Here is a 16,520-nt window from a genome sequence, read left to right on the forward strand (position 1 = left end):
ATATAAACTAAAAATGAATCCAATCCACTATTACAAATGTTACCAGCTCGACGTATGAAGTGAAACAATGTGAAAGGTATATGTGAACCTCTACACCCAAACACAAATAAAATAAATTAAAATATATGGTAAAGATGTGTGTGTACACAGAATAGGTCAAATTAAAAAAATAAAAATGACATATGATGTAAATAAGTTTCATCAAAAAATATTAATAAGTGTTAGGTGCATTCATATCCATTTTTATATTTCTTGGTATTACCATAACCTACCATTAAAAGGCTAATCCCAAAATAAATTCCACCGGTCCTGACAATCACAAGGATACCACATATGTGTATGGGTTTTTTCTTGTTTGTACCCATAGTAGGGCCCCAGTATTTTTTTTATTAAAGCTTAATTGAACAGGCTGAAGTTAGAAGTAGATTGCTTACCATGCACAGCTGCACCAGATTTTACACACTCCAGTTTTTGTAAATCAACCCCAGTGTCACTGACACTAAGTCCAGGTTCACACTGAATGCTTGAGCAATTTTCTGGTTGCAGGAAAGAAAACTGCATAATCTATGGCCTGCTTAAAGCTGGTAGAAGCCACAGAAAAATCTAACAAGTTTTGTTTGTACTAATCTGCTGTTAATTAGAATCATGCTGTAAGGAAATAAAATTACATTTTAGTAAAAAGCAATAATTTATTGAAATGTACATTGTTTATATTCAGATTCTGTATAGAAAATTGCCATCGCTATCAAAATATTCTCTCCCTTTTTGTATAACTTTCATTTTATTTTCAAGTCCACTCTTTGATAATTCTTCTAGTTCATGATCACTTATTACCTCCCCATCCCATGTCTCATCAAGTGTTTCCAAGTCTTCTTCCACAGGGGCACTGGGCACAGGTTCTCCCTGTACACTTGGATTAGCACTAGTCAGAGCTGGAGAAGGTGGAACATCCCGGACCTTGTGAAGGGCGATTTGAGGTATTAGGGAATTATCTCTGCGTCTCTGTGCGTCTTCTCCCCGCACAGCTACATGAGAAATGTCTGATGTTTTGGGAGAAGGAAGAAGCGGTGGTGAGTGACTGACTAGCAGTTGCCTATCACTCTTCCCATCTCCTAAGACGTGTTGTGTTGGATGTTTAGAAGACATCAACTTAAGCTGGTCCTGCTTTGTCCTCGGGGAAATTTGTCCAAGGTGTCTGGAAACAGAAGCATCCTGTTTCATCTTCCGAGCTTCTGATGGGACAAATTTCGACTTCAATACTCTCCTGATGACATCAGTACTAACATTAAATCCGGCAGCAAGTCGCTGTAAAGTCCACTCTTCAGGGAACTCCTGGTTCAAATATCTGTATAAAAAAATTAAAAAAAAAGAGAGAGAGGGGGGGGGGGTAAAATTCAGTTAAGGACATTGGATGTGCTACAAAAAAACAAAACCAAAAACACATTATCATAGTACACAGAACGGGTGTAGAAAGTCTGTCCCTCTGCCAAATCCCCCTGCCTGCAATTCTGGACTTTGAAATTGAAGCCGGGGGGTTGCTGTGTACATACAGCAATATACAGTATGTTTCTTTGTTATCTTAAAGAAAAAACAAAAAAACCCGTAATAATAATAGTAGCACATAGAACAGGTGCAGCATGTTTGTCCCACTGCTGTGTTATGCCCCTGCTGGTAATTCTGGCTGCTGTCAAAAAAAAAAAAAAAAAAAAAAAAAAAAAAATTATTGAACCATTATTCTCAGCTTTATTGTTTTTATTTTAATCATGGTTGGTATAGAAAACTTTATTTTATTATTTATTTATTTTGTGTTGCATTTTAAAAAGTGCAAAATTAAATAAAATCCTTTGTTTCATTTGTAAAATAGCTTTGCAATGTTTTTTACTAGAATTTTTTTAACCCCTAGGTGCCAAGCGCACACAAATATTCTGCCTCTTGGCGGCCGGGCCTTCGCGCCATATTAGCACGCGTTAGCACCAATAGAGCTGTGCAGAGACCGGCGGCTCATGTAAAGCTCCCGATCGGTTGTTACGATCAGGAGTTTTTTGATCATGTGACAGCTAATCAAGGCAGTCACATGGTCACAAGTCCAGCCTCATGGAATGCCAAACCCCTTAAAGGGCCAGCGGGAGCCAGCGCAAAGGGGTTAATCCTTGCATGTGTTCCAGTTTAAGCTGATGCCAAGACTGCTGCCCCAGTTTTCCCGTTTCATGGTGGCTCTTCTCTTGTAGCATCCTTTCGAGTCATCTTTGCATGCAGGGACTAGAATTGTGCCACCCTAAACTATGTGCATCTTTGCTTCTCCTTTATTCAACCCAACAGACTAGCTAGAGACTGCACTGTCCATTCTGAATTCTTTCCTGTGAAGTCTGGAAGTTCAGCAAAGCATCATTAGGAGAGAAGAGCAGCTTTGAAACTGCAAGTACTGGGTGAGAATTTTAACAAATAGTTTATTGGGGAATGTTTTATTTTATTGTGCTCAATGTGTTAAGCTAAAAATGCTGGAGGTTCAAATAATATACCTAAAAGCTGGAGTAATAAAATGCACCTGCAAAAAAAGATTACACCTCCCGTTGTGACCCCTATGTTAAGACAGGACACTAGTGATATAGTAAGTGGGCAGGAGGAACTACTGACTGAATCAGGAAATAGACACTCCGAGATGTCAGTTTTTTGTTTTTTTGAGACTTCAGCAGACGATTCTTCGTCATTAAAGCAGTGTTTGGTGGTGTAGCTGCAGGCGAGGTAACTATTTACAATATTTATAGCAGGTACATCTTGTATTCCAATTTTTATTTAAAGTGATTATAAAGGTTGTAATTTTTTAAAACAACAAACATGTTATACTTACCTGCTCTGTGTAATGGTATTGCACAGAGCAGCCCGGATCCTCTTCTGTTTGGGCCCCCCGCACTCCTAAGCTGCGCTCCTGTGAATGGACATTGTCCATTGACAGAGCTCAGCTCGACCCTGCCCCCTGCTCTCTCCTCATTGAGAAGAGTGAGAGCCGCTGGATCGAGATGGGGCCTGCATCCAAAAGCTTTTTTTTACCTTAATGCATAGAATGTATTAAGGTATAAAACCTTCTGGCTTTAGAACCACTTTAAGCAACAGAATCACTTGAAATGTCTCACATTAGAAAAGAAAGTACCAGTTGGAAATGAACATCTTATCAATATCTAATGTCTCTGGCTAGGTTAAAGTGAACCGGTGTTTTGATTAAAAAGGGCAACGCAACAGGTTTACAGAACCAAAATCCATAATACTTACCTTTGCTTCAAAAAGTCAGACGCCCATGAGGTCCCGTGCCAGCATATTCTGTGGCTTCCTACGGTTGCATGTCTTTGGCCATCTTAAAGCGTGGCGATGACATCACTCCCGTGCATGCACAGGAGGAGTTCAGTCATCCCAGCGTGCAGGCACTATGCCAGAATGCAAACTAAGCTGCGCATGCATACCTCAGTGTTCATTTTAAAGAAGACTGAAAGCAGGCAGATAGGTTTATTTTATTTCAGAAGAGACCAGCCTGTCTGCTCAGTTTTTTCAGGTAACGTTTTCATTCTGCTTTAACTGCACTTTTCTCCAGCTGCTTATATTTACCATTCCTTCACTTTCTAGGTGCACCGTTTACCTATGAGAATGAAGAGAGGAGCCATATGTAAGCTCAAAATCACTCTGATCAAACCTTACACAAGGTATGCAAAGAGTTCAGGACATTCTCCGAGTCCCCATGTGGCAGCACTGGTGCCTACTGATCAATTACTTAATCATCCAGTGCTTTATCCTGAGAGGAAAGGGAGTGCGTCACATGCTCTCCATAGAGGTAATGGGTAAAACCTCATCAATGTGCTGCTGCTTACTTGTCCAATCACCTCTTGAAGGTAAAGCAGATTCTATACATGTTTTAACTGTGTATGCCATTTAGGTTTTAGTTTTTTTTAATTACCTGATCTGCTCCATTGCATTCCAGGTCAGACGCCTTTCAGGTGACCCAGGGGGTTCCATCTCCTTCTTTATTTTTTTGAACCGGATTGCTTCCCCACGCCTCTTTAGCATTCTAGGTTATAAAAAAAAAAAAAAAAAAAAATATGAATCAATAGATTGTGATTATGTCACTATATTTTTACAATGCAAAAGGTGTGGTAAAAAAGTAAAGGGTACAGCAATCTCTGCAAGAAAAGCCATTAAAAGCTGAATTCCAGGTGTGAATTTGTTTAGCATAGTTACATTAGGCAGATATGTACACACACACACACACACACACAATACCGGTGGGATCACTGGAAATATTACTGTAGTAGTTGCTGTTAGTACAGAGATTACCGCTGTCTTTCGGGTCTCATGCCGAGCAGCTGACCTGCTGCATAGTAACCAGAAGGAGTGGCTAGCTTTGGCGTTCTACAATTGGAGGAGTATGAACATCTCTTAACCTTGTCCAATCAGAGAACAAGTCATTCTTTGTGCCACCCATGCTGTGTGGTTGACCCCCAGTGGTTACCAAGCAACATGGACCCAGAAGACAGCAGCAATCATTACAGTGATATCAGCTCCCACAAGTATGAAATATGCATACTACATGAATCCAAGCTGGACCAATGTAACTGCAATAAAATCCATACCAGGAATTCAGCTTGAATATTAAAAAGTAGCTGTAAAAGTACTAGTTACTTACCGGTAACTGTCTTTCTGGGAAATCTTCCAGGACGGCACACCTGAGAGATGAGAGGCTCCTCCCCACAGGAAACACAATCAATCAACAGCTGTTTTAAGTCCACACCCTTCCCCCTGATCCTCAGTTTGTAGAGAAGTAACTCCTGAACCTGGTTCACAAGGGAAATCATTCCTCATAGGCATTCACCTTCTAGTGTTTTAAAATTTTCCCTCCTCCAACGGGTGGGAAGTAGGCCTGCCGTCCTGGAAGATTTCCCAGAAAGACAGTTACCGGTAAGTAACTAGTACTTTTCTCAAGTCATCTTCCAGGACGGCACACCTGAGAGAATAATCAAGTACCTCAGGCCTACCTTAGGGTGGGACCACTGCAAGACTCTTGGCGAACCTCGGTTCTGCAGTAAGCTTTACCTTTACTCCATATGCTTGATGAAGGTATCTTAGCTGGATCATGCGGCTGATCTGCCAGTCTACTCCACCGGTGTCCCTGCCTTCTCTGTTTTGGATGCAGGATCTAGGTGGAGTGGGCTCTTAAAGATGGAATCAGAAAAAATGTTAAACTTGTAGGTTATCAATGTTGCCTGTCACACCAACAATGGCCTATTCTGCCTATAGGTGCTGTTTAGAACCACTAAAAAGATTAATCGGAGACCTGTGTTGTAAGACAAGGACACTACATTGATCCATAAGGGGGCCTGTCTTAACACAACCCTGTCCAGGGAAATAAAACTGCCAAAAAAAAGGGGGGCCCCTGACAGACAACCCCTTTTTGTTCATTTTTATCTTTACGTCAGCAAAGACTGAAGGGAAACCTACTTAAGGGAAATAGATTAACAAAAACTTAATCCCTGGGTTTAAGGCATGCCCAATCTATAGTTTTACTTATGCCTGAGAGCCTACTCAGGAGATTAACATCTATAGCAGGAGAAGAACACTCATATTGCTACATCTAGTTTTGCTAGAAGGGCAAAATGAAGGCCATGCACCGAGCTGTAACCTATTTAGTCGGGTATACATGTTTATACTTCATCTTCAGGCCATAAAACTCCTCTGAACCGAACTTCCCAAGTTCTTATTAAACAGGGCGATTCATTATCGCCTTCCTCCAGTGACCCATAACTCTACTGGGCTTCAGCCCTAGGAAATGGCTCTGGCATCCCTGAATGTAAGGGGTCGAGGCTTTCTGACATGTGACATCTGCACCAGAACTCCTGGCCCTTTCACGGAAGAGAAGGCTGAAATACAAAAAGGTGATACATGTATTATTAATATCACAAATAAAAAAAATCATAGATTGTGGACATAGCACAATAGATTTAGACAGAAAGGACACAAGCATAGACATCAATGTTGTGTATCTGAGTGTGACTAGCTAAACCAAAATATCAAATATGGGAAGAGACCCAAATCTGAACCTCACAGTCTGGTTTTCTGATGTGCGGCCAATATGTAAGCATTAAGACACAAACACACCTTAAATGCTGTGCATTTCTGAAGTGCAGCTAGCTAGGTCATAACTGGTAAATACAGAAAGGATGGGAACCCCCTTTTACAGTGGTGTTTTACTGATGTACAGCAAAACAAGGCTATAAAGAGAAGACAGAAAGACCCAAACTTCTATGTTGCGTATTTATGACGAACCACCAAGTACAGTTATAAGACAATCCTTCCTGTTATGCAGTTCTGTAGTGCAGTTACATAGAACTAACAGAGAAAGAACACAAGCAACCTACAGCATTGTGTTTTTCTGAAGTGCCATAAGGTAAGGCAATATGAAACAGAAAGCACCAACAAGCTTCAATGTTGAGTACTTCTGCTGTGCAGCAACATAAAAACAGACAGCCTTTACAGCTGCGATCTTTCTGGTCTACTGCAAAATAAGGCAATAACTCCACAATGAGTATTCCTGCAGCATTGCAAAACCTGAACCAGAAGGGACAGATAAGCTTAGGGTTCCCACACCCGTGCGACCCAACCTGCCACTTAGGACTGCAAGAGGCATGAGAAGTCATACTATGGCTTCCAAAGGGTATCATTCGTGACTGTGCGACTCCAGGTCGCAGCGTATCCAGCAGTCCCTTCTTACGGAACCACAGACCTCAAGATTACACAGGTCGCAGGAAAAGCAGTTTTCGGGTCGAACAAACAAGGGGTCCCCATGCTGTGGCTCCCTGGAGGAGTGCAGCCAACAACCCCCTACTGTGTATACTTAAGAAACAGCAAGGAAGATCAATGAGAAACACCACTTACTGCTGTGCCTTTCTGATATACGGACGATAAGTCAGTAAATATAGGACATACAGGACACAAACAATGTTCAATCTTTGAGTATGTCTGATGTGTAGCATATACCAACACTGAGCAGAGATGTCATTACCCTCAATGTGTCTCCCTGCTGAGCAGCAAAAACAAATCAGAAAAAGACAAACAACCTTCACTGTTGTGTCCTTTCTGATATGCAGCCAATAAGGCAGTAAACCTTCAATTTTGTATGTGTCTGATGTGCAACAACAATCTTGAATAGAGATAGCACATCCATATTCAAGTGATTTGGCATGTGACTCAACATGTCAAATCGCATGCCTAAAATTGGCAGCCATTGCCGTTAATAGCACTGTCTGAATCAGCCCGGGCCACTTTGTGGTGCTGCACTGATTACCAATGGTAGTATGTGTACTACCCCTGGCACAGGTTTAATTTTGTATTTTCCAACAAAATCAGGACCATCCGTCATCACTGCTGCCTTTCTGATAAGCAACCAATAAGGCAGTAATACAGGACCCACAGACAAACCTCAATCTTGTATATGTCTGATGTGCAATAATATAACAGTTCTGAATAGAGATAGCACATCCATATTGAAGTGATTTGGCATGCAACTCAACATGTCAAAGTCGCATGCCTAAAATCGGCAGCCATTGCTGTTAATAGCGCTGTCTCAATCAGCACGTCACTTTGTGGTGCTGCACCGATTACCAATGGCAGTATGTGTACTACCCATGGCACAGGTTCAATTTGTATTTTCCAACAAAATCAGGACCATCCATCTTCACTGCTACCTTTCTGATAAGCAACCAATAAGGCAGTAATACAGGACCCACAGACAAACTTCAATCGTGTATATCTCTAATGTGCAACAATCTAACAATTCTGAATAGAGATAGCACATCCATATTGAAGCGATTTGGCATGCGACTCACATGTCAAATCGCATGCCTAAAATCGGCAGCTATTGCCGTTAATAGCACTGTCTGAATCAGCACGACGCCACCTTGTGGTGCTGTACCGATTACCAAAGGCAGTATATGTACTACCCCTGCCATCAATCTTTCCTGCTGCCTTTCTGTTAAGCAACCAATAAGGCAGTAATACAGGACACAAAAACCCCACAGACAGACCCCAATCTTGTGTAGGTCTGATGTGCAGCAATATAACAATTATGAGCAGAAATGTCATCACCAGACTCAATGATGTGCGTTTCTGGCGTGCGGCACAAAACCAGAAAATACAGACCACCTTCCCTGTTGTATTTTCTGATCTGTAGCCAAACAAAGCAGTACCTTTAGGATATAAAGGACACCCAACAAGCTTCAGCAGAGATGTCACAAATCTCAATGTGTACTTTAGTTGTGCCACCAAACACCCCAGCAAGGACAAACCTTCACTACTGAGGTCTACTGGTGAGCAGCCAAGGAGGAGTCATGGTGTATCCCTTTATGAAATAACCAAACAGGAGCAAATTATTTCATAGGCATAGCCTGGGCTGTAGATACTAATCCTTCACCACCAGTGAAGGAACCAATCCTAAAATGGTTGGACACCTTACTATAGTAGCTGTTGTCCTACCTGACCTCCGTAGATTGAGCAAACGCTAGCCAGCTCATACACGGGTGGGGCTGATCAGTAACTAAAGTCTCAATGAGCCCAGCCCTAGAGACCAATATAAGACCTCTAAAAAGGGTGGTTACCAATTTAGCCTGGAGGTAAATAGCCACCTGCAGCCCTTAAAGAAGCAATCATATAGCCATCTAGCTCTTGCATATGTTTGCACAGAAAATCCTTAATCAAAGGATATAGGAAAAACGATTTATGGTAAATCGTTTTTAGATCTGTCACTGAGTGGACTGTAGCCCAAACCAACAAAAAGGTTTTTCTTACCCCCTGCATTAAAATATAACCACAATGTAAGAGTGGAGTGGGAGGTTGGAGCTTATGAAAAGTTACCCATAGCAAGCAACCCCCAAAAGGAGGATCTGTCACAAGGGAACCCCTACTGTGCCACACAGAAGCTTGGTCCCTGCCACATTGTTGAAAGTTAGGTCAGCTTTTAAGCATCTTGGAGCAACTTTAAGCAGATTCCTAGCAGCTGGGCTAATAGGGCCAGATAACCTAGTGCACCTGCTGAGCAAGGGAGCTTACTCCTGAATCCTTCAACCATTGCACCATTAATAACTTGTTCAGTGGTATACCTGGCCAGTAAGGAACTCTTTGTTCTACCAGGTCACCCTCTTTGCTGTATTCACCACTACTAATGTACCACAACCGGGTATGTAGGGAGAGGCTGGCAACCTACTGTTGTGATAACCACAGTGTCTCTGCTATAAGAGGAAGCTGTGGCTGGTGGTTTTTAGCAGTAGCTTCTGGGCTATTTTGTTATGGAGACCCCAGGTCCTGCACTGCACCACTCAGTAAACACAGGTGGAAGGGGAAAAAATGCCTTACCTACCTCTTTCCCATCTGAGGTGGTTTAGGCACACTCGCTCCTCTGCACCACTTGTCCACCATACAGCATCTCTGATGTAGGAGGGAGCTGTGGCTGGTGTCTTTAGCAAAAGCTTCTGGGCTATTTGAATCCAGACCCCAGGGGAGATTATCTCAAATGCCCAGAAACCATCTGGCTGGGATTGGGGATTTTTGACTCACCGTTGTCGTCTTCCCCTTTTTCCACAGCCACCGGGCTTGCTTTTCCATCCTTATGGTCCACACGCAAGGAGGATAGCCGCCAAAGTGCCCCCCCCCCACAACTGCTGTCCCTTTAGGGAGCTGCAAGGTTAGGCTGTGTCCTGCTCTGTCCAGTCAGTATATACACTAGGGGGGGGGGGGGGGCGGCAATGCCGTACGTTCCTCATTCCCATGAGGTGGTTTAGGCAGACATTCACCATAGTAAACTGGTGCCTCCTCGAAAGGAGGATGTGGGCGCCTGCTCCTGCTGACTCTCAGCCTTCCCTTCTGGGTAAGAACGCGGGTCGTTCAGGCGGTGCCCTCCCCAGCAGCCCACGCGAGCTACCAGGGACCCAGGAGTCAGGGGATACGATCCCCCTGGAAAGAACCGACGGCCAGCACCCCCATCTGAAAGGACTTCCGGACAGGTAAGGGGGGGGGGGGGGGGGGGGGAGACAGGATAAAGGCCCCTGAAGTTCTGGGGACACCACTGTACCCAGGGGCCTTCAGCTCTCAGGTGGGTTTTCCCAGTTTCTGCTGCCCCCCCTGAGGAAAGGATAGGGGAACCCCCCGGGAAGGATAAATATATCCCGCCAGACCCAGAGGCTTCCCAGGCATTTGGTCCGGCTCCCAGGCATTTGGTCCAGGGGGAGACCACCAGCCCCAGGCTTCGGTCATTTGGAAAAAAAACAAACAGTTTCGCCGTGTAGGGAGAAACACAATCCAAAACTGAGGATCAGGGGGAAGGGTGTGGACTTAAAACAGCTATTGATTGATTGTGTTTCCTGTGGGGAGGAGCCTCTCATCTCTCAGGTGTGCCGTCCTGGAAGATGACTTGAGAAAAGTTTTTTTTTTTTTTTTAATCCTTAATGCATTCTCTGCAGGAAAAAAAAACAAAAACCCTTCCATGTCAACTACCCCCAACCCCCTGAATTACTTACCTGAGCCTGATCTCAATCCAGCGCTGTGCCTACGTGCAGCACTGCTGCTCTTCTCTCCCCTCATCTTACAGGAAGCCGTTGGCTCCTGCTGCTGTCAATCAAATCCTGTGAGCAGAGAGCGGGGCTGATTTTACAAAAATAAAAAACAGCTTTCCATTAATTCTACACACGCTTATCTAACTGTCTTCATAGCGGTTTAAGCACACTGCTCGATTACTTCTGCCTTATTTCCTGGTCAGACTTTAGGTCATGACACAAATGAGTTGATCAGCTGATCTCATTAGCACACACCCTGCATCATCTACCCTCAGCTGGTCAACTCCTTCCTGTGTCATGACCTGAAGTCTGACCAGGAAGTAAGGCAGAAGTAATCGAGCAGCGTGATTTAACAACTATGAAGAGAATGAGGCAAGTCTGTGTAGAATTAATTGAAAGCAGTTTTATTTTTGCTAAATAAGTACATTACGGCTATATCGGTACATAGGGGGAGCTGGAATTTAGAAGAAAAAAAAAAAAAAGAAGAGTGTCAAAAGGTGAACTTAGCCATTAAGTTTATAAATTGTCAAAGTGGCCACAAGCTAAAAGTTTTCACAGCTGTCTTCACCTTATACAGATATGTTTACAGGTACCGAATCCTCATCTAACTAGGCAGAGGCCCCAGCTGCTTACAAGGGCATTGAGGCCGTAGTCCATGAATGGGTGGTGTGTTTATGCAGCTTGAGCTTCCAGGTGCTGCATGCGGGTGGCTTATGTAATAGTATAAGGACTCAGCAGTTTGTCCCAATTTGAATGCTTGCCGCTGCTCACCTGACCCTGTAAAATTGGGGTGAGCAGCTGCGATGGACCAGAACAGTAAACACCAGCATGGACTCCCCTCCTTTTCTCTGCATTTCATTGGCCAGAACTAACTACTCACGCCTGACCGGGATTGTTCTTTAAGGGGCATCAGTGGAGGACCCTCCTCTGCACATGCCACCAAGTAACCAAAGGGCAGGACCAGCTTGGCAGTACTGGCTCTTCCCAGGAATGAAGATCCAGAACAATGCCTGCCCATCAGAGGTGGTGTTTGGGGGTCAAGGGAACCATTGCACATGAAAGAGCACTGGTGGGGGCCAGGAAGATGCTCTACAGCTGTGGTTCTGAACCCTGTCCTCAAGTACCCCCAACAGACCATGTTTGCAGGTTTTTCCCCTTTATCTTGCACAGGTGCTTTAAATCAGAGTCAATGGCTTGGTATTTTGGACAGCTATTTTATCTAAGAGAAATTCCCAAAACATGGCCTGTTGGGGGTACTTGAGGATAGGGTTGAGAACCACTGCTCTACAGAACCTAACAAGGTAAAGAGAACTGGATGAAGGGAAGATTCTGGACAGTCTCACTCAAAATCAAATGCCTTTATTAAAAAAAAAAAAAAAAAAAGGGGAGGTAATAATCCAAAAAGTACAAGCCACAGAAAACAATGGATCACAGTGTTTTACTCTTTCAAAAGTGCTTATTCATAGCTATGAATAAGCACTTTCATTCAAAAGGGGCCGGATGTGATGTCAGCATTGTTCCACTAGCCTCAAGTCTTCCTGACGCATATTTCATGTGAAACATGTTGAGGCTAGTGGAGCGATGCCAACGTCACATCCGGCCCTTGACCCGCACCGAAAATGAGGCTTGGAACGCATGCCGACTTCCAAGCACGAAGCGGTGTGTACAAACAATGTCGGATTGCTGGATAGACTTAGTGGCAGTCTAACACCCTATCATGTGAGTGTACACCTGTTCATGTTTTAAGCTAAATAAACGATCTTTTTTGGAATAATGTGCAATGATGGCTCTTTATCTTGCATGAGTATATGGGTGAGGAATACATACCGATCGAACTGCTGAAGCATCTTTGGAGTAACTAGTACAAATGAATGAAAGACCCATGTTCTGATCAGGCCCTTATTATACCGTATTCTGGTGAGTGCACAATTCAGAAGGTGGTGGCGCATCACGGGTGTTTGGGTTCTATACACTTTCTATATCTAGCACTGGCATGGAATAACCACATTGAGACATTTTTACACCCACCAAAGTCTTGCATTATACACTTATTTTTACCAGTAAACTGAGCTTATACACTATATAAGCCTTATATAGTATATAAGCTCAGTTTACTGGTAAAAATAAGTGTAAAATGCAAGACTTCGGTGAGTGTAAAAAGATGTCCGCTTGCCGACTTCTAACTGTAGCCTTACTGCGGACGAGTGTACCAAGATGGCGGCAACAGAACGTCACTTCTGCAAGGTCTCTTCTCTTCCGTAAATGTCATCTCGCTGGCCGAGGCGGACCCGACATTACTATGTGTACGGAGTTGGGTCTGCCCGGATTGGAACAGCGTTCGCGACCCCCCGGGCACAATCAGCAATCGACCCCCGCCCCCCAGAGGGGTTGCGACCCACGGGTTGAGAACTGCTGCATTAGATCAAGGTTTTTGTTTTTTTCTAATACTTTACATTGTAGAGGAGAGATGTGGGGGTCTTATTGATCCAGATCTCTCCATAAAGAGGGCCTGTCACTGCTTATTTCTAATACAAGGAACATTTACATTGTGATTGGAATAAAAGTAATCAGTGTTAAAAAAAAAATAAAATTGTATTTTTTTGCTTGCACGTAGTGATGAACGCATAGGTCACGCTTACATATGTAAATGGTGTTCAAACCACACATGATGTGTTGCTGTGAACATCAGAGAGTGAGAGCAATAATTCTAGCACTAGACCTCCTCTGTAACTCTAAACCGGTAACCTGTAGAAAATTTTAAAGCGTCACCTATGGAGATTTTTAAGTACAGTGGAACCTCGGATTGGGAGTAACGCGGTTAACGAGCGTTTCCCAATATGAGCACTGTATTTTTAAAAATCGTAACTCGGTTTGCGAGCGTTGTCTCACAAAACGAGCACGATTCAGGCCAAAGTGGTGTGCAGTACCGCTTTTGGCCTGAGGTGGGGGGGGGGGGGGGCCGGAGCCGAGCAGAGCCGAACGTCATGTTCGGAAATGCACGGAAAGGCCCGAGTACAGCACGGCTGACCTCGGCAAATCTCAGGTATGAAGTCTTTCCGAGGTTTGCCGAGGTCAGCCGAAGTGTATTCGGGCCTTTTCGGGGATTTCCAAGGCTCTCCGGCGCCCCCCGCCTCTGGCCACATGCAGTATTGCATCCCATTGAAGTCAATGCGGAACAAATTATTTTCGTTTCTATTGACTTCAATGGGAAAACTCGCTTTGATATGCGAGTACTTTGGATTACGAGCATTCTCCTGGAACTGATTATGCTCGTAATCCGAGATTCCACTGTAATGTAGCTTGGCACCATTGCACGAGAGTGCGCAATTTTAAGGTGTGACATGTTAGGTATCTATTTACTCTGCATAACATCATCTTTTGCAGGGAAAAAAAAAAAAGGGAGGAGGTCGGAGTCATAGATTGTGTTTTGTTCTTTTTTTTTATTCATTCAGTGTTTCTTGCCCAAAAGAATTTGTGTTTGAAAGTTCGTTGCGCAAATACTGTGTGACATAAAAAAAAAAATTGCAATGACCGCAATTTTCTTCTCTAAGGCCTTTGAGATATATATCTCTCTCTCTCTCTCTCTCTCTCTATATATATATAGATAGATAGATATCTCTATCTATCTATCTATATATATATATCTCTCTCTCTATAGATATCTCTCTCTCTATATTATAGATATCTCTCTCTCTATATTATAGATATCTCTCTCATATATATATATATATATATATATATATATATATATATATATATATATATATATATAGATCTCTCTCTCTCTATAGATAGATCTCTCTCTCTCTCTCTATAGATAGATCTCTCTCTCTCTCTCTATAGATAGATCTCTCTCTCTCTCTCTATAGATAGATCTCTCTCTCTCTCTCTATAGATAGATCTCTCTCTCTCTCTCTATAGATAGATCTCTCTCTCTCTCTCTATAGATAGATCTCTCTCTCTCTCTCTATAGATAGATCTCTCTCTCTCTCTCTATAGATAGATCTCTCTCTCTCTCTCTATAGATAGATCTCTCTCTCTCTCTCTATAGATAGATCTCTCTCTCTCTCTCTATAGATAGATCTCTCTCTCTCTCTCTATAGATAGATCTCTCTCTCTCTCTATAGATAGATCTCTCTCTCTCTCTCTATAGATAGATCTCTCTCTCTCTATAGATAGATCTCTCTCTCTCTCTCTCTATAGATAGATCTCTCTCTCTCTCTCTATAGATAGATCTCTCTCTCTCTCTCTATAGATAGATCTCTCTCTCTCTCTCTATAGATAGATCTCTCTCTCTCTCTCTATAGATAGATCTCTCTCTCTCTCTCTATAGATAGATCTCTCTCTCTCTCTCTATAGATAGATCTCTCTCTCTCTCTCTATAGATAGATCTCTCTCTCTCTCTCTATAGATAGATCTCTCTCTCTCTCTCTATAGATAGATCTCTCTCTCTCTCTCTATAGATAGATCTCTCTCTCTCTCTCTATAGATAGATCTCTCTCTCTCTCTCTATAGATAGATCTCTCTCTCTCTCTCTATAGATAGATCTCTCTCTCTCTCTCTATAGATAGATCTCTCTCTATAGATAGATCTCTCTCTCTCTCTCTATAGATAGATCTCTCTCTCTCTCTCTATAGATAGATCTCTCTCTCTCTCTCTATAGATAGATCTCTCTCTCTCTCTCTATAGATAGATCTCTCTCTCTCTCTCTATAGATAGATCTCTCTCTCTCTCTCTCTATAGATAGATCTCTCTCTCTCTCTCTCTATAGATAGATCTCTCTCTCTCTCTCTCTCTATAGATAGATCTCTCTCTCTCTCTCTCTATAGATAGATCTCTCTCTCTCTCTCTCTATAGATAGATCTCTCTCTCTCTCTCTCTATAGATAGATCTCTCTCTCTCTCTCTCTATAGATAGATCTCTCTCTCTCTCTCTATATATATAGTTATCTCTCTCTCTCTCTCTATATATAGTTATCTCTCTCTCTCTCAATATAGATATCTCTCTCTCTATATTATAGATATATCTCTCTCTCTATAGATATCTCTCTCTCTCTAGATAGATAGATATATATATATATATATATATATATATCTCTCAAGGATGAGCTCCGGTGTGTTCGCAAGCCGCATGAGCACTGCGCTAATCACAGGCAGTGAGACATTTCCTGATCTCTGCAGCCGCGCATCGGGACAATGTCTCGCTGCTTGTGATTAGCGCTGTGCAGTGCAGACTTCCTGGCAGGCTCGCGAACACGCCGGAGCTCATTAAATATATATATTTTTTATTATTATTTAATTTATTTTTTTAGGGGGGAGTTCTTAGTAATTTTCTAGCACCCAGGTTTTTTACATATAGGAGAGAAGTGTCAGAATTGAGCACGCTAGCATGTGCACAAAATCCCACAAAACGTCTGTCAGTGAAAGGGTTAAAGCCCAATCCTTTTTGTGTCTGTAATGTTATCATGTTTGGTGTTGATGTCCTCAGCGGAGGGATGACACCTCACTTGTGCTCCCTGTGACACCCAGAAGTAAAATGTGTCCCCAATGAGGACGTTATGTCTCACTTCCGGTACTGGTGACACCCCTGGGAGAGCCAGTCCCTCAGTCTTAGAGGTGACACCGGATCTGCATTCCACCTACCTCAGGACTTCCTGCTCCTCATTCCCCTCACTGTCGTCCAGCTCATCCTCATCCCCAGACACCGGACTGATCGGAGGACGGCTCCGCAGGCCACGACAACCCAGCACAGCCGGATGGGAGCCGCTAAAAAGTTGAAGCCTCCTCAGTGACCATAAAATCGAAGCCGCCATCACTGGATATCGATTGCTTCTCCCTGCAGCGTTCCACTGCGATTGATCATGCCTGGCCTGTGCCCCTGACACGCTGCGGAGTTGTGGGCGGTGTTCCTGTACAGTAATAGAGTGCTGATTGGCTT

The 16,520-nt window shown here is 43.1% G+C and overlaps 1 protein-coding gene across 1 annotated transcript; it reads right to left on the bottom strand.

The window, feature by feature from the left end:
* Positions 1–669: 669 nt before the first annotated feature.
* Positions 670–16,520, bottom strand: NGRN (neugrin, neurite outgrowth associated). The gene is made up of 3 exons (XM_073618499.1): positions 16,226–16,520; positions 3,944–4,054; positions 670–1,345 (listed from the first exon to the last, which is right to left on the bottom strand). Exons 1-3 carry the CDS (start codon positions 16,393–16,395, stop codon positions 715–717), a joined length of 912 nt encoding a protein of 303 aa, XP_073474600.1. The 5' UTR covers positions 16,396–16,520; the 3' UTR covers positions 670–714.

Source organism: Aquarana catesbeiana, linkage group LG03 (assembly GCF_042186555.1).
Source record: "Aquarana catesbeiana isolate 2022-GZ linkage group LG03, ASM4218655v1, whole genome shotgun sequence".
Lineage (NCBI taxonomy): Eukaryota > Metazoa > Chordata > Amphibia > Anura > Ranidae > Aquarana > Aquarana catesbeiana.